The 18901-nt window shown below is 35.8% G+C and overlaps 1 protein-coding gene across 6 annotated transcripts in view; it reads left to right on the forward strand.

Moving 5' to 3' along the window:
- LOC112150603 (homer protein homolog 3) overlaps positions 1–18901 on the forward strand; it is a 63232-nt gene that overhangs the window by 35035 nt on the left and 9296 nt on the right. For 5 of the 6 annotated variants that reach the window (XM_024279017.1, XM_024279022.1, XM_024279018.1 and 2 more), the window contains 3 exons: positions 7088–7096; positions 9755–9891; positions 13046–13202. In XM_024279017.1, the coding sequence (XP_024134785.1) occupies positions 7088–7096; positions 9755–9891; positions 13046–13202 (303 nt within the window). The remainder of the gene's footprint in view (positions 1–7087; positions 7097–9754; positions 9892–13045; positions 13203–18901) is intronic. The other variant, XM_036211541.1, reaches the window with a different exon arrangement.

An 18901-nucleotide genomic window follows, 5' to 3' on the forward strand; every position in this document is an offset into this window, starting at 1 on the left:
GGGAGTGAAAGTAAGAATAATGGGGTATCAGGATGATGGAGAATAAAGAAGGGAGGACAGGAAAGGGGGGGATGAATCATCTATAATTGACGGGAATCTAGCAGCTGCTAAAGAGACAGTGGCCGTCTTTTATCCCGCTAGTATGACAAATTTAAGGTGGAAAATGTTTTCAGAAAAGAAAATGTTAAGAAATTGCTTTAAAAGACGCATTTTTTTAGGTTTTTAGCGATACAATCCAGCAGGAAGTGCTCTCGATAATTTATGAATCAATCTGAGAGTTTGTAAGGAGAGTGGACTGCCTCTTTTATTATCAGCAAACTGTGCCACCCTGCCTGCCTGCATGACCTCTAAGCCATTTATTGCCTCAGCTGGCTGTCAGACTGTATTTACACCACATTCAGTGATTCTTTACATTCCATCATAGTTAATATTTATATGCTTTATCCAGCTAACCAGGTGATGTGGCTTTCAATCACAGAGCTTTGAATATTTTTAGACAGAACACTTCATTTCTCATTGATAAATGATCTCATTTTTACTATATTTAGGTTTTTTAGCACTTCATGGTGTTGCTGAATTTCTGCCTCTCATGAGGATTCTTGTTGTGGTTTTCTGCTGAAATAATAATCAATCATCTGAATAACTTTGTGTGTTTTAAACAAGTGCACAGTTCTCAATGTGATGAATTAGGCTTATTAAGGAAAGGCTTGTTTGACTAAGACGGTCTGCGCAAATGCGCTGAAGCTCTAAATCCTTCTTCACCTTCTCCTGAGGGGTAAGATGTCAGAGTGCAAATATAAATATCAAGCAGGCTGGGTAAGGACTCCCACAGCCTGATATTAAGCTCCACACTGAGCAAACACACGAGTGGAAGGGGGGATTCTGAAGGAAGCAAGTGACTGCATTTACGCTCGGCTAAGAACTTTCGTTTCATAAAAATTTCAGATATTGTGTTTTTATAGACCTGAATTATCCAGAGTGTAGATTTATGACGGCACGACAAAAGGATTCCATCATGCGACCTGGAACGCACTGATGGAGTTTTTGCCAAATGACACCGCTGAGTTTTACCTCTTACATAACTTCTGAATGAAGTCTCACTCCAGTCATTTTTTGATCTACTTTAAACGTGGTCTTTTAGTTATGATTATGTTGTTTTTAGGCAAAATTTTAAAAATGTGTTTCATTTTCTAAGACACAGTTTCTGCAGAGCAGCAAGAGTTTATTAGAAATACCCTCTGAGTTATGGGCAGGATTTTTAGTGTTGCAACAAAAATGGCAAACAATATTGTAGCTATTCAGTTGTACAGTTTTGAGCCAGATGCCAGCTCGGACAAGGAAAACAAAGACTTGCATGGATCTATTTCTCTGCAAGCGGATGTTACTGGAATGGAGCGGAGCTTGTAGCCCACCGACTACAGCACCCAAGCTTTTTCAAACAGAATTTTTTCATCCGCTACCAATTCACAACAATTTGAATAAAGAAACACTCAGAAATGCAAATTTAACCTTTATTTTACTTTATCTGTTTAGTATCAAAACTAAATATCATCTTTTAAAATTATGTAATTGTAGAGAAAAATGATGCGCACGTATGAACACACCAGGTCTGAATTTCTGTAAAACACAAAGTCACCATTGCGGTTTATTTCCCCTCTGAAGACAGGAATTTTCTTTCCTGGTTGACTCAGTTTCAGGAATCTGTTCCGTATGAAAATGTCAAAGATGCCAGTGAATCTCAGTGCTTCCTTATTTTTGGTCATAAGAAACAGCATCAAAATACAGACACCAAAAAAGAAAAATGACATACCTTATCTACTCATGTGATAAGTAGGTCCCCACTACTGATCACTGTGACATGGCATTAGAGCTATCAGAAATCAGCTGACTGGATTTTCTCGTCTGTTCTCTGCCATTTTGAACTTTTCTGTAGTGTGCGGTACTCTTCTGACACCACTAAAGGTTGGATAAGTGTCCCAATTAAGTAGATCTGTGGAATTACAACCCAGAATTTGTTGTCCACATATGTGAACGCCACGTCTTAAGAGGATACACATGTCCTCCTTCATAGGAAAATGTTAATATGCCCATTATTCATTTATTTTTAATAGTTTGCGTGACCATGAATATAAACAATGGCAGTCTGGTGTGCAGAATGACCCCCAGGCTACCACTTGGTAAGAAGACATTTACACATCGTCCAGTCAGAGCTGCTGCTGGCCAGCCAGCCGCCCAGCTGTCGCTCGATTTTGTCCTCCCTGCCTGTCACTTGACCACCACCGTTCAACCTTAAAGTCTGTCTGGGTGGCCACTGACCGATGTCGACTTTTAGAGAAAAATGTTAACTTTTTTCTCAACAGCCACCATGTGGTGTGTAAAAATTCCACGGGGCCACTGGTCAAATCTGCTGAAAAAATGTGCTTTTAGGTCACTTCGTGAGGGCATTTTGGGGATATGTGACTGTAGTTTGTGTGTGGATGAGCAGCTCTGGTCAGGATTTGGAACTTTTCAACTACCAGAAAACCTCAAGGATGTGCAGAAAATGCTAAAAAGTGTGGAGACGAAAGAAAACTGAAAGTTTCACGTGTGTTGATATTCTAGCACCCCCCACAATCTCTCTTATAAAATAGATTTCTTGCCTTGGCATGTTTACTTTCTGGCAGGCAGACGCTGCTGAAAGATGTTGCCTCTGAGCACACAAACACTGCAGCGTCCCAACACAGAACAAATGAAATGACGAATTTAAGCAAATGTCAGGAAACGGCATGTAGCTCACTGCTGTAAATTCACCTTCGGCCGTCTGAACTTGTGTTATGAAGAAATAATACCTAATCAATGCCTTCATGGACTGCGAGCGCACGAGGGTGAAGAATGTCAGAGCTGCGCTGCCAAATATCGACGAATGCTTCAGTGGGGCTGTAATGCCATTTAAAAACTCCATTAAAGCGGTTTAAACAGCTGCGGATACGTGGAAACCTTCTAGTATTCTTTACATCGTGTTTATGACTAATGCAAGATAACATTTACTCAGTACAAACGGTTATAACAGAGTTTAATGCTGCATGTCCAGCATAAAAACGCCTCTCGCTGCAAAATGTTGCAGGAAAGCACATTAGCGTTAGAGTTTGCTGCTCCATCTGTGTTTTTAGCATTGCATTACTATCAGCTGCTCAGTAACAACCCCGGTCAGTAACAGCAGAGCGGAGCCTGGGGCTTCACAGAGTGCATGTTCTGTCTCTGATATACGAGGAGCAGCAGGGGATGTGCACGCTAAAGCTTCAGCTTTCAGCGTTGTTGACAGAGCTCAGAGCTGATGTGGAGGAGGAGGCGGGCAACTCACCCAGATGACAATGAGGAGGGCTAAATGGCGCTCTTGCAGAGACCCAGTTGCCATCGTTAAAATGTTCTAAGTAGAGGCTGATAGTTTTTATTACTGTTAGATGTAAACCCTTGATGAAGCATGCAGCCAAGCACGGCTTCAGCGAGGATTAAAGGCAGCAAAGACGGTTCACTAGGTCGTTACATGCCACACGTGAACATAAGTGTTAGTTGAGGTAATTTACGGCTCCATTTCAGTACATTTCTCCTTGAAACGTATTTAGTTTTTAATTTGGATTCTTTATTAACAGTGAAACCATATTTTAAAATAAAAACACTAATTTATCACCTTTAAAAGTCTAAAAATAAATTGTTTTAATCATTTTTTTGTGAATTTGCATTTTCACATCCTTTGCTTTAACCAGTGATTGATTTAGACAGTTGACCCACCATTATGTCAATAATAATACTCTTCTGCTAATCCAGGCTTAAGTCAATGATTATGCATGTTATGATAGCTGTTTTTTTTTTTTTTACTTTACATAGCTTTTGTATTAGGCTTTGCACTCATGTAAAGCTCTGCGGTGTTCTATTTAGATGATTAAAAAAGTGTTGCATTTCCTATGACCTGGTTTTGTCCACATTCATGCAGATCCAATAAGAACTCCTGCAAATGGACCTCCAAGTAAACAGAAAAGATAGAACTCTTTGAGAACAACTTTTTGCTTTTTAATATTTTCAAATGTTTGTAAAAGTACATTTTATGAAGATCAGTGATGCAGAAAAATTAAATTACACCATATTATGCTCAATATTTGTTATACAAAATGTGATAAAAGCAAATAACTTGACTTCAATTTAGATAATTAACTTATTCACAGAAGGAAGCATAAAATCTTCCCACGCATTGATTTTTCTTCTGCATTTTTTATATATATTTCTGCAGAAAAGCTATCCTAAAAAAGAAAAAGAACACAAATCTTAAGAAGAACATTTCTAGAAAGTAGTAAAATTTTCCTTCCATAAAGCAAGTATTTTTTACTTAAGAAATCTTATAGGAATAATCAAAATTTAGAAACGGAGACTTCCACACAAACATTAAAAAATGAAAAAATAAACTGAACAAACTATTAGACAGAATAACTTCAAATTGAATGTTATACAGCCCAAAAATTACAGTTTTGTTGCTGGTTATAAGCAATGGTTTGTAATTCCGGAGTTTACAATTACCTAAACCTTTATGATTACAGTTAGAAAAACTAGTTTAACAAGTGGAAAAGGTTCTTTTTTAACATAAAGTGAGATTGCAATCTTAGCACAAGTTCTTCCATCTTAACAAATCCTCATAAAATCTCGTTCCTTACTAAATCTTAGTGCACATATCAACATTTTTGTAACAACAAAGACTAACTTGTCAAAATTGATTGAACTTTAAAATATCATCCTTAAAATTAACATTATAAATATATATTTTTTTTAAATCTTAAGTCACGTTTTTCTATTGTCAAGAGTATAGAAAACGATTTTCAATAATAATTTCCTTATTTCTAGATTCTTGCTATTATTGAGGCAAGAAAAAATCTCGACTTTCCGGATTTTAAAAAAATCTTGGAAAGGTGTAGAGCAAAGAGAAATTTGTAAAATACCTTGAATGTCTAAAAATAAGGTTTTACATCTTTGCAAATACCACATAGTTTGCAGTGCAGGGTAATGCCTTTGCAAAAGCGGACAAAAAAAAAGGCCAAACAGGAATGCCCGGCATGAATATTTTAAAACTCAGGTGTTAAAGCTAAAAAGTGCTGAAGAAAATGCAGGACTGTGTGTTATTTAGTGCGTGGGACAGGTGGGTCACAGTCAGCTGGAGTAAATGCGTGGCCACATGAATAAACAATGTTGGGTCTCAATGAAATGTAAGCACATAGAAACAGGAGCTTCATAAAGCTGAGAGGCAAAAAAATGGACCGATTCTGAGATAAATAAATAAACAGTCTAGATGTACTAAAAGACAAACAGTAGGGCAGAAACGTCATGATGAAAGCTCAGAGCAAAGAGGATTAATATTTAACATCGGAGGGATTCCATCGATTAAAAGCTGATGTTTCTCGCCTCTATAAGGTCTGAAAGCTGCTTTTATGTCGTTTTTGGTGTTGAGATGCAGCGCTTGTATTGTTACGGGTTCAATTTATGTTGTTTAACAGAAAAAAACATTCATAAAGTTTTTTTTTTTATGTTTTCTGCTAAAATCACCTTGAAATCAAATCAATTTTCAGAGTGTTGAGAAACAAAGAAGAAAAAAAGTTGTGTGATTCAAGAGATTTAGTCATTAAAGTTCCTCTGTGATCATCTTTTGATCTATTTTTTTATATAATTAGCAGTCTTTTGTAAAAATAGAAAAAAAGAACATAACTTCTGAAAAGGGGCAGTTTTGAGTTCCAGGCAGAAATGTTGCAGGGTAAGGCCGTCCCCTTCCCATTATCCATCTGTTTACATGCCTTCCTGCTAGCTAACAGCCCCACAACCTTAACCTAGCATTACCGCTGCAGCAAAAATGGCGAGCAATATTGAAGCTATCTAGCGAGACAGTTTTGAGCCAGATAGCAGCTCAGATGAGGAAAACAAAGGCAATCTCCGCGTCCGAATTCCTTCTCCTCTCCTCTTTTCTAGTGCTGTCTAAATCTAAAATTCCTAAACTGAGCGCACTAGAAATCTCCCAGAAGTCTTTGCAAAAAACTAGCATCCATCAATGCTCACTAAATTAGCAAATTTAGACAACAATACATTGCAGTCAAACATTTTTTGCATAAAAAAAACTTGTTTAAATGTAATTTTTTAATAAACCGTTCACATTTTCTTCATCAGAACACAGTGAATTCATAATTAGACGTAACATTTTCGTATTGATTCAATTATCACTTTGTGAAATTGGTGATGTCTCATCAGGAGTAAAGCAAAAAACGAAAGAAAAGTAGTGAGCATGGTGTCCGAGTTGCTTTTAGAATCTAGCACTAGGTAGTCCCGCACTATATTGTTTTTTAGTAGTTAGTGATTAACGCAGGAATTCTATCACCCCAGTTTATGCAGGCGTAATTCCTGATTTGTGCGTAACTTAGGATTTGTGAAAACTCTGATGACCCAGCACTCTAGCAGTTTTTAAACGCACCACCTACAGACGAATCTGAGACGTGAAGAGTCTCACCACAGATTTGTGTGTAACTGAGGTTTTGTGTAACAAGTGATTTGTGTGTAATTAATGTTGTTGTAACTTTAATTTGTGCATGTGTTAAATATATTTTAATTTTGTAATTTTTGTACTTATGCACAAAATATATTAAGAGTTACAAATCAAGAATTATGCACACACAAATCCAAAGTTAAGCGCAAGAATTATGCACGCACAAGTCAAGAATTACATACGCATAAATTGGGGTGATACTTATTTTTCTCCATAGAATTCTGACAGCATATTTGTCTGCAAGCCACCACATCAGGATGGATGGAGAAGGGAGCTTCTGGCTTGCCGTAGAAACTTCTATGTCACTGCTACAAGCTTTTTTCAACTACATTTTTTCATCTGCTCCTGATCCACAGGGATGTGAATAAATAAATACTCAGAAAAGCAATTTTAAGATTATTTTCTTAATTTAAAAACATGATTTTGATCAAATTGGGTCTTTAAAATAACTCATTTGTCTTTAATCACTTCATATTAATACTTTTTTCTTTTTTTTTCCTTCCCTCCCTGTGGTGCATCATGGGACATCCATTCCAGCTCTCGCAGGTGAGTTAAAAGCACAAACTCCGCTCCCCCATCAAACATCAAACGCGCACATCGCCTTTTGTTTCAGGGACAAGGATGTTTGTAATCTTAATGTTTCATGGCCTATCAAGCTCAATAATTCATCAGAGTTCTTATCTAAAGTCAACTTCAGAGCAAATGAAGCCCCTGAACGCAGCAGCAATAAAAAAAAGCAAAAACTCAGAGGGGGGCAACAGCAATATCGACTGTAAATGCACCTGCATATTTTATTTATCGTGAACTGAAAATAGTATTATCACACTTTCCTGAAACCATTACCCCCACAGGGTTTGGTCTGATGAAATCACAGTTTTTAGAGTCTTTAAAGCTCACTTCTCAATAGGTATAGATTATTTTCAGTTTTGTGGTTGAATGCCTCGTTTCCAGTCAGCAACATATGGAAAGAACGGCTGTAAATGTGTAATCCAACTTATGACTTAAACATGATCTGCTGCATGAATTATTCAGGAATACACATAGCTAATCTGGTGTTCTTGGGGCTGAACTGGAGTTTCTCCTTATTTAGTATTTTTTTTTTTACTTTAATCCTTTGGACACACAGCTCATTTGCACGAGTCGACTTTGTTTTATTTCTGCACAAATCTACAAGAGCGAGAGCCGCGGAGCTATAGATTAACAGTTAACCCAGAGGGAATGCAGTCAGCCTTTCTCAAATTAATAATATAAGCTCTCTCTTGTAAGTGCAGGGTTGTAATGTTCAGAGAGGGATGCTGCGGTTGACAAGTTCAACTTTATATATTAGCCTTTCAGTGCAAGAAGAGCCAAGAAAGCAATGTTTGGCTTAAAAATGGGCTAATTTGCGAGCGTACTTTCAGTTTTCAACAGAGTTTAATTGAACAGAAATATGGGAGAATGTTCGACACAGCAGGGAGGAGGGAGAATATCTGGAGATGATGTCAGGGCATCCGTGTGCGTGAACGACCTGTTCAGATGTGAGGCAGGTGAATGAGTCTTCCCCGTTCAGCCTGTTTGAACTTCACATCTCGAGAAGGTTATTCCCCAAGAAAAACGGGAAAAGAAATCCGTTGGCTGCTGATTTAATACTGTTTTACTTCCCCAAGAGACATCATTTAGTCCCACATATTTATTGCTTCTTTTCTATTATTTTAAGCTAAAAAATAGTTTAAAATATTATTTATTTAGGCTTTTGCTGTTAGATCGGAAAAATGTCCTTCTCAAAACAAGTTGGAAAAAAAAAATATATATATATATATATATATATATATATATATATATATAACCAGATGTTTTTTTATATAACCACCAGAATTTGTTTAGGAAGATTTTTTTAAACAAGTTAAGATATCCTGCTATAAACACTCAAATTTGGGTCAAATAATCTGATAATTGGAGTATTTATTGACTTTATAAACAGTTTTATATCTTTAAAGTAGGTATAGTAACAGTATATATACATTTATGCAATATAGCATATAGGTATTTTTGTGGTTCACATTAAGATATTTTGATTATATCACCCAGGATGGCAATTTTGAGTTTTATTTTTAAGTTTCTAAGTTGTACCTGGAATTAAGCAACACTGGTCATTTATTGTATTTTTTTAAGCTTTTTGTTCACGTTTTTTGAATGTGATTTGGTTTCTTCAATTGATTGATTCCATACCTTGACTGCTTGAACAAAAACACGTCGTCACATCTTAAAACGAAGTTGCTAGTAAGGTAGTTTTGTCCTGGATCAAGTTTTAAAAAAGTATTTAAATTAGGAATAAGACAAAAATACTTTGTGATATGTTGCAGTGTAGGAAAGGACTGATAAGGGAAATGCCGAATTCAAAATAACTAAAACACAGCTTTACATTTTCAGCTTTATATGTTGGTCTTTCACTGCAGAAAGAGCTAAGAAAGCGATGTTTGGTGGTTATTAACACACTACGTTTTACATTGATTCTAATCAAGTACATATTTAATAAATAATTTAAGTTAAATGATCAAAAACTTACATTTCTCCAAAAATGTTAACAATCTTCAGCTGTAAGTATAGACGATACAGACCTAATTTCTCAGCATGATGCAGCATCGTCTGATGAACACAAACTCCTGAAACTCGTCCGTTTCCTGTTGAGTCCAATCAAACCTGTCAGGCTGTAGAAGACGAACAGCTGGGCTTCACTGCTCCATCTGCACTCATCGTTTTTTTTCCCATAAGTCCCGGCGAGACATGTGAAGCACCTGCAGGCTGAGCTGTGTTCTGTGCTGCTGTTTGTGTGTTTTGCTCCAGTGATGAGTGTGAAGACGCTTCATGACAGACCTGGTTTAATTCTGTGTTTTTGTAGAATTATGCTTTAGAACATTTTCTGTAAAAGTTAATTAAAGTCATTACTCCAGGATAACTGTGGAGTTGTCAGCTGCTGTCTATTAAATAGTTTTTTTTAATAATTTGATCTATAAAAAATATTTAATTAGTTTTTAGGAGAAACACTATTTTTGTTAAAATAAAATTTACTGTAGCTCATCATCCTATGTCGTTATCCAAATTTCTGAAAGAATCAGAATGAAACTGGTGGAATATTGCTTCAGATTTAATATCAGAAATGGAGTTTGTGCCATAAAAACGATTTATTTGTGTGTTTGTTTGTGTGTTTTCTTCCTTGTGCTGAAGGAGCTGTCTGAAGACCGTCATTCTCCACCACTGCTGACAGTCAACGGGCCTGGGGAGGAAAAGCTGTTTCGCAGCAAGAGCGCTGAGGTGGAATTGACGGCTGAGAAGGAAAGGGTTAAGAAGATGCTGTCAGAGGGGTAATGACAGATTCTCTCTCTTCCTGTCCGACTTGTTGAAACAAGAGATGGATCATCTTTTTCTATTTTCTTTTTTCTACAAAATAACACCTTTTTTAAAATAAAATATAACATATGAGATGACATCAATACATATCACTACACAACATAACACAACGTGATATAACATAACAGAATACAGTATAACACAATATATCAACATAATACAACACAATATAACAAAATATCACAACACAATATAACAATATAATGCAAAACACAGAATGTAACAGAATAACACAATAAAACATCGTAACACAATTCAAAATTACACAATAAAGAAAATAACACAATACAAAACTACTCAATATAACAACACAACACAAGACAAAATTACACAATATAAAATACCACAGATACAACATTACAAAATTACACAATACAAAACTACACAATAAAACATCAAAACAACACAAAATTACACAATTAAATAAAATAACACAATACAAAATGACAAAATAAAACAAAATTACAATAAAAAACTACACAATAAATCATCATAACACAATACAAAATTACACAATAAAACAATATAACTCAATACAAAAATACACAATATAACTACATAACACAAGACAAAATTACACTGCAAAACAACATAACACAAAGCAGTGTACAATAATATAATAACGTAATGCAATACAGTATAATACAACACAATAACACGACACAAAATAACACAATGCAACAACAGCAGACAGAATTACACAATAAAGCAACATTGCACGATACAAAACTACACAATAAAATAACATAACACAAAAATACACACTATAACAACTAGAACAAGACAATTGTACACAGTAAAGCAACAGAATACAAAACAATATAAAACCATAAAGCAACACAAAATAACACAATGTAACAACACACAGCAGAATAACACAATAAAACAGCATATTACAAAACAAAATAATACAATGAAACAACATAAAATGAGACAAAATTTCACAATATAACAACCTAACAAAAAACAAAATAACACAATAAAACAGCATAACACAACATCATATAACACAATAAAGCAAAACAACATTAAAACGCATAACACAACAGAATATAAAAGAAAAAACAAATTAGTGTAACACAGCAAAACATAAAACAACATAATACAATAATACACAACTTTACATAAAATAAAGCAATACAACACACTATAAACACACTATAATATCATAAGACATCATAACACAGCTTATCACAACATAATACAACACAATATGAAACTGCAGAACACGACTTGAAACAAAACGCAACCAACAACACACCACAATATTACACTACATAAAATAATATAACATAAAAATGTCAAAATTCATCACAAACAGCACAGCATTATAAGATATTACAACATAGTATTAAATATGACATATACACATTACACTACACAGATAACATACACGCACGCACTGACACACACCAGAATAAAAAAAAAACATGTTTTGAATGGCTTATCTTGATAAACAACATAACTGTTTATCATTTGAGATCTGTAGAAGAAAACCCTTTTATTTACAGTTTGGTAAAAAAAATAAACATTTTTTTTTTAAAATTATGACAGACCTTTAACAAGTAAAAAAAAAAAGAATAAAATGTTCCATAAGTGAAAACTCCAGTGGAGCGAACAACATAAATTCACACCCAGAAGAGCATTATGAAGAAGCTGCAGGAGTGTGCTAAGCTTACATTATGGGGACAGTGTGTCAACAATACTAGACAAAAACACACAACCAGTCAAATTAAATGACAGAAGGAAGACTTAAATAGAAAAATTTAGAAAATTAGTGTAAATATTCCCCTTTGCTCGTGCATTTTCACAAACAAACTCAAAGATTTTATCGAGACTACACTTGGAAAGCAAAGACTATCAGATGATTTTGGACAACAATTAAAAACAGACATGAAACTCCCAAGAAATTTGTGTCATCAACTACAGAAGTCATGCCTCTCATCGCCCCCTACTGGCCATGCTGTAGGTTGCTTGGTGTGAGTTCAGAAGCAGGATTCGCTGAGGAGTGACAGCATTTGAAGACCACTCTCCTGCTGTTCTCCAAGCTTTCACGGCTGCATGTGTTGTGACACATGAGTGGCCACAAATGGGACTTACATAAAAGGTGTTCTCAGCTTGATTCACGCCATGACAGCCAGAAGAGATGGATGTTAGAAAATGTCGTAGGATGGTGTCCTCTAGTCTGTGGTCATCTTAAGAGATGCTCTATAATAATATAATGATCTATTTTGTGGGCTCAGGCACCATTAGAGAACTACTTTACTGTTTGCATCGCACATTTAAAGCTTCTGACTAATTGTTCTCATAAAAGAGGTATTTATATTTATGGCAAAAAATGATTTAAAAGTGGTTAATTTTTAAGGATACAAACTTAAAGAGCACATAATATTTAGATCTAACTTCATCTAAAAGGGAGTAAAAACTTCAGCCACAATGGCCATCCTGCAATCATGTCGTGTGCACATATTATTGTGCTTTTTGTTTCAAGAGCACAGGAGGTCAAACACTTCCATGTATTTGTTTCGTCGCCCGCGGGGTCGGGCTGATGTATTATTTTTAATCTCGCTCTTTGCGTTTATTGCTTGGTCTGCCGGTCATTGAATTTAGCACCACAACACCTTCATAATCACCAATATTGATCAGTCAACCATTTATGTGGTAGCAGGATATATATCCCAATGTTTTCATTTTATGGTTTTTATAAGCCTATGCTTGCCTGTTGCTATGGTGAGGGATTTTATGAATGCTGAGCTGTTAGTATGGTTGCCATGGCAAACTCTGCTTCTTAAACTCCGTCTTCTCAGCTGTGAGCTTCGTGGATTGTTAAATATTCTTACTGAGTTGTGATCATTCTCACACTTAAATAATGAGCAAGATGGCATTTTCTTGCCCTGCAGTTTTCCATCCATGTGTATTTCTTTTACTATAGAAGATGAATAAGTCTACTGCTTCCCTTATGGGGATTTTAGGATCAAATAGTTCTAAATAAACCAACAAAACACTTTTGGAATAACTTGTTGATATTGGCATGTAAGTAAAAGTTGACTATTAAAGGATTTACCACTTTATTTTGTGCATTTTTGTGTGTGTTTGACTTCTCCTCAGGTCGATGTGTGAGATAAACATGGAGGCTGAGCTGTTCACCCTTCAGGACAGCAACGCCAAGCTGGTGGCGGCGCTGCAGGAGGCCAACAGCAGCGTGGAGCAGTGGAAGAACCAGCTGGCTGAATACGAGCAGGAGACGGATCGCCTCAGAGACCAGGTGAGGGCGCCTGTGGGGGGCAGAGGGGGGTAGATTATCATTCAGAAGGTTTTGCTGATGTGCAGTTAGAAATATTTCATTGAAAAAATGTAAGACTTTTGGTACAGGTGCTGTAACTTTAAACAATATTTAATAGCATCAATTTGGACTTATTTGCATGACTGACTGTTAAATAAAATTATAATTTTTTACATTACCCGATTTTTTTTTTTTTTATGTTGAATTTCTGTTGCTCGTTTGTCAATGAAAGAAACTTTAGACATATTTAAACAAATTTAAGGTCTTACTGAAAATCTGTCAGCAGTTAACAGAGTAAATGTATAATTTTTGACAAACTTATGAAAAAAGTCTAAAGAAAATTATCAAGCAATGCAAAATATGGGCCAGAGTAATTTTATTTTCATTTATATGCTTACAAAAATGTGCTAATTCATTGTTTGTTGCAGAAATTGACGACCATATTTGAATTCCAACTTTAGGTAATGTTTGTGCTAACTCACTTTTAAACAACGGTCCCCAACCCCCTCAACTCCCGAGCTGCAAACCGTTACCAGGCTGTAGACAGAAAAAGAAAAAGAAAAACATACATTTCCATTTCATTCTTATCCCAAAGGAAGTTTTATTTTGAAAAACCTTTATTTTATGTTCACAACATCTATCTTGCTCACATGACTTAAAGCAGCTACCTGCATGGCTAACTGGATTGCTAGCTAAAAAGCTAACAAAAACCAAACAATAAAACGTATTTGGAAAGTTTTTTGGGGCAGAAAAGAGTTATTGGGAAAACCAAATAAGAGCCTTTGACTTCAGAGAAACATAAGCTACTATTTACAGGGAGTCTTTCTCAACATACAGAATTATTGATACAGTTGTTATCATGTAGCAGAAGCAGCTCTGGCTAATATGAGGCGACAGACTCGACAGTGTTACACACGCAGATAATAAAGTTGGAGAAACGGTGGATTCACGTCTTTTATTATATTTTGAATGTACCAGTTTTATGATGTTTGCGTCTCTTTATTTTGCTTCATTTATCCATCACACCTTAAAAGTTAAAGGTAGCAGAAGCTAGCGTTTGGTTGCTAGCTTTAAAGTCAAAGCAATCTTCATCACATAATTCAAACCAGCCACAAACATTTCAGAGAATGATGATTTAATCAAATGAGGTTGCTGATTTGTGGACACTTGTAAAAGAGAGTGCTAAATTCATCAAAAAATTATTGTTTTTTAATTTTTCCCAGATGTGTGCTACTGCTATTATGTTTCTCCAAAACAGCCACAAAGTAAAGTCCCTTGGCATAAATTATGACTCACAAAATGTTGAGTTTGGTGAATAATGTACAAAAATCGAAAGAGTGATTATCCATCAAATGAGGTTGCCAAGGCAACTGTGTGAAATATGGATCAATGGAGTTGGAAAAATTAAAAATGTCCATGAAGTACATGTCAAATGCCTCTCACAGGGAACTGAAACAGGCGGGGAAAAAGAAAGGCGCGTGCCGTGTTATGTGTGTAGCTTCAGACTAAAATGATGCAGTTTATCAACTCTGCACAGAGGAACTTCCTCACCCTCAAGTCCTTTAAAAACAGCCCCCTTAAAAAACAGATGGATTTTTTTAATGATTCAGCGCGCCTGAATCTACACAAGAATTCAGACTCCACAGGTGAACGCTAAATGTTGCATCTCTTGACGATAAAAGCAGAAAACGTGTGTGAAGACGCATGCAGCTTAAGCGGCGGAGCAGGACCTGGAGACATGCAGTCACTGAGGCGACCAGAAGCTGCTCTGTTTGCCAGAGTATTTACAAATGTGAGGCCATCTGTCCAACTGCAGCTTGGTTGAAATTGGGTCAAATAACAGGGCAATGATCTAATCGAATTTACACCAGAATATCTAAAAACCCAAAGCAGGAGGGTGTTTTGGTCCAGTTTAAACCCATCTGTGAAGTTTTTTTGTCTTAAAAAAAACCGAATGTCCTCAAATTGAAGTAAAATAAGAAGATGGATGCATCAAAATATCTCTAAAGTGATGTGAGGAGCTAATGAAATGAATTTCTTTAAATTGTTGCTGCAGAAATGCAGGAATTTGCGAGCATACAGCAACTTGAAGTGATGCGGATTTTTTTCATTTCTCCTATAGTGTTGAAGCTTCAAACTGCAGATTCTTTTTTCATCCAGCCCGCTCTCTCTGGGACATATCTGTTGACAGGCGTCTCTGATAAGCACTGGGCCAGTATGCAGACGCTCCGACTCTAATTTAAGGGAAGGAGATTCTGCCTCTGGTCAAGCTTAACAAAGCTTCTCGAAGGGACAGAAGGAAGTTCTGCTTTAAGGCGGTCTGCAGTGATGGTCCTTATCAGTTCTGACAGAAGTCCATTTTTTTTGTATTCTTTAGCGCAAATTATGATTTAATCTTTTCCATCCATCACCGTGGGTCCAGGTGAAGGTTACCCCCCCCAAAACACACACTTGCAGCAGACACACACAGCGCTGCGGCAAAGTCAACCAGGTGGCTGGAAGTAGAGCAGGCCTCCAGGGTTTGGCGATGGGGTAGAAAGAAAGAAAGAAGGGGGGCTGGAGGGTTTTTTTTTCTCGTTTTTTTAGGGACAGGACACTGCCCACCTCCTCCCTCCTCTGTCCCAGTTAGAGGGAGGCGATAAATCACTGGAGGAGCTGAAAAAGAGAGGGGCTGGCTGGCTTCTGGTTCCCCATCACTCTGTTTGTGCCACATTTGTGTTCGTCTACATCTGAAAGGCTGCGGGGTTTTTAAACTTTAGTATTTTTTAAGGGGGGCAGTCAGTTTTATTGACACCTAGAACTACAGAACGAACAATAATACAACTCATTTAAGATCCAATCATCTTTTGATCTATTTTCAAAGCATTCCGAATGGTCTTTTGATTATAGTTTTGACATTTTTAGCCTAAATTAGAAAAAAAAACTGGGTAGTTTTCTAGGACATAGTTTCTGCAGAGCAGCAGTAGTTCATGACATACATGGATCTATTTGTCTGTAAGTGGGTGCATGGAAATGGAGTGGAGTGGATGGTACCTACACTGTAGCTACAGGCTTTTTCCTACAATATTTTATTCATTTGCTTCTAAACGATTTGAATGAAGAAATACTCAAAAACTGAGTTTTAAGATTAATTTTACTAATATCAGTATTCAGTCGTGAGAAAAAAACTGTATGAGAACATGTTAACACGATTTTCACTAGAGTGGGTTTTTGATGTATAAATAATTTATTCACTTTTTGAAAGGAAAAAAAAACTCATTTCTAACCAAAAAGCACCAACAAAATGAATTGGGGTTAAATTTCTCACACTGTATGTAACATATAATCTTTTTGCTAGTTGTACTTTATGTAAATATTATTTAAATATATGTGTGTGTGTAAAAGAAGAGTAATATCATGATTTAGTTTTCTATTTTTAAAAAAATTGGGGGCACTCAAAGACTTTTAACGCTTTGTTTACAACATTTATTTTCAATAACTTGTTTAGTTTTTTTTGGGCTGCAATAAGTAAATGTAGAGTATTTGTCGTAATGTTTAGAATATGTTTAAAATTATTTTTAATCTAAATAAATAAAAATGTAAACATTTCTAACCCAACTTTTTGCCTTCATCTTCACTTTGTTTAGTACTTCCTGTTAAGATGTCATGAAGTTGTAGGACAGTGTTGTGTTCTGTGCACGATTTTGTGTTTCTGATGCTTCATGAAAGCAAAAAATAAATAAAGAAAGATATTAAAATGGGGCTTATTTGTAAATATTTTGGGGGGATTTGGGGATTTTAATTGACATTAAAAATGACTACATAATAGATTAATTATCTATTTAATAAATCTAATGTAACACTTGTATCTATCGTGTGCATTACTGCCAACATCTCTAAATATAATTAGGAGTAATTATTAGTGATTTTGTTCCCACATTTTTGCTAATTCTTCTTTTTTTTATAATCAATGTGGATTATTTAGAGCTGTGTGATTTTGTTGTTGTTGTATTGTCTAGAATGAATGCTTTAAAAAACAAATAAATCAAAGTATTACTTAATATTTGCTTAAAGTTTTATTTTTAAATGTAAAGTTCTATATTTTTATCAGAATAATCAAAAGTCTGTTTATGAACAGCAGTTCAACTCGTTGACCCATGAAATGACATCCAGATATGCTGATGTGTGAATAATTATGCATAAAAAGAATCATCTCAGGCCGCAGATGGATATGTATTTTCACTAACAGTCATTTGCATTTCAGCAGTCCTCATGCATCCACTCACACTTTCACACGCAAACCCAACATGACACCTTACAGAGGTGGCGTGATGATTTGACTTTCCTGAAGTTTGCTTCTTTTTTATTGATTTTTAGATCTCGTATTTCCTGTTTCCATTAATTTGCCCCCAAACATAGATAAAACATCACATACTTGCAGAGTTTTTGCTCCTCATGAATATTTGTGTGGGGTTCAGAGAGATGGAGCTCCTGCCTCTGGGGACAGTGGCTGTCACACTTGCATGCACGCAGTGGATAATACAGAGAGGCTCAAGCCTCTCCCCCCCTTTGAACCCGTTGTGGTTGTCTAAATTTCAGCTCGGACGACGGCAACATAGCGTGGTGTGGAATCTATAAGCCGGCACTTCGAAATTGCCTGTTAAAGTGCTGAGGGCAATTTAAAAGAGCAAAAAAAGAGATGCTGGCCATGTAAGGAAAGCCTCTCTCTGGCCCTCAAAGCTCATCTACATTTCAGACGCTCAGCTGATGCCCACACTCAAACTCAACGAAATGCCACAAACTGGCAGTGAAAAAACTTTAACAAGAAAAAAAAATCCCTTTTTCATCTTAGAATTGATCAACAATAAACATTACTATTGTCATATCAAAACCGTCGGGGCTTATTTAACAATAAGTTTATGGAGTTTTGTGAATTGTGTCTATGTATTGTGTTTAAAAAGGAGAAGAAGGAGGCTAGAGCTTTTCAATCATTAATACTTAAATAAAATGTTTTTTACAATCTTCATTCATTCACTCAATCTTTCATATTTAGTTTATCAGAATACCATAATATACCAGAATAACATAAATATGTTTTTCTTTACTGTTAAACACTTCATAAATAAAAAGTACGAAAAAAAACTTTGATAAATTTTAACCATTTTTGACGTTATTTGCTTAACATTTCCACACAAAAGTTTTTGAGGAACTTTGGATCCATTACTTTGTTTGATAGACCCAGTGACGGTGGGCGTGTTGTTTGTTTGTGCATTGTGATTTAAAGCAAAGTTTTAAAGCATCAAGCAAAGCCTTCCATCTGAGAGTGACAGTCTGATGTTTTGTTATCCTATAAATCACATGTACATATTTGCTGCAAACACTAATAAAAGAATGAGTGAAACAACCAAAGAAGCGGGTTGTTTTCATCGAGACCCATGCAAAGATGCTGGAGGCGGAGGAGTTTGCTCCTACATGCATAATAATCCTTTTTTTTGCATTTCCTGAATGTCATTTAAGAATAATATTTTTGCATTTTTTTTTATCGGTCACAAATGTGTAAACATGTTTTAATTGTTTTGCCTCATAGGTGTTTTATTTGAGCTAAATGTTTTGATTTTCTTCTCTCAAGCTTCTAAGAATGGTCTGCTGGAATTTAGAACCAAAACATTCTTACTCCCAACTCGTCACATGTTGACGTTTTG

The sequence above is a fragment of the Oryzias melastigma genome, linkage group LG4 (genome assembly GCF_002922805.2).
Source record: "Oryzias melastigma strain HK-1 linkage group LG4, ASM292280v2, whole genome shotgun sequence".
Lineage (NCBI taxonomy): Eukaryota > Metazoa > Chordata > Actinopteri > Beloniformes > Adrianichthyidae > Oryzias > Oryzias melastigma.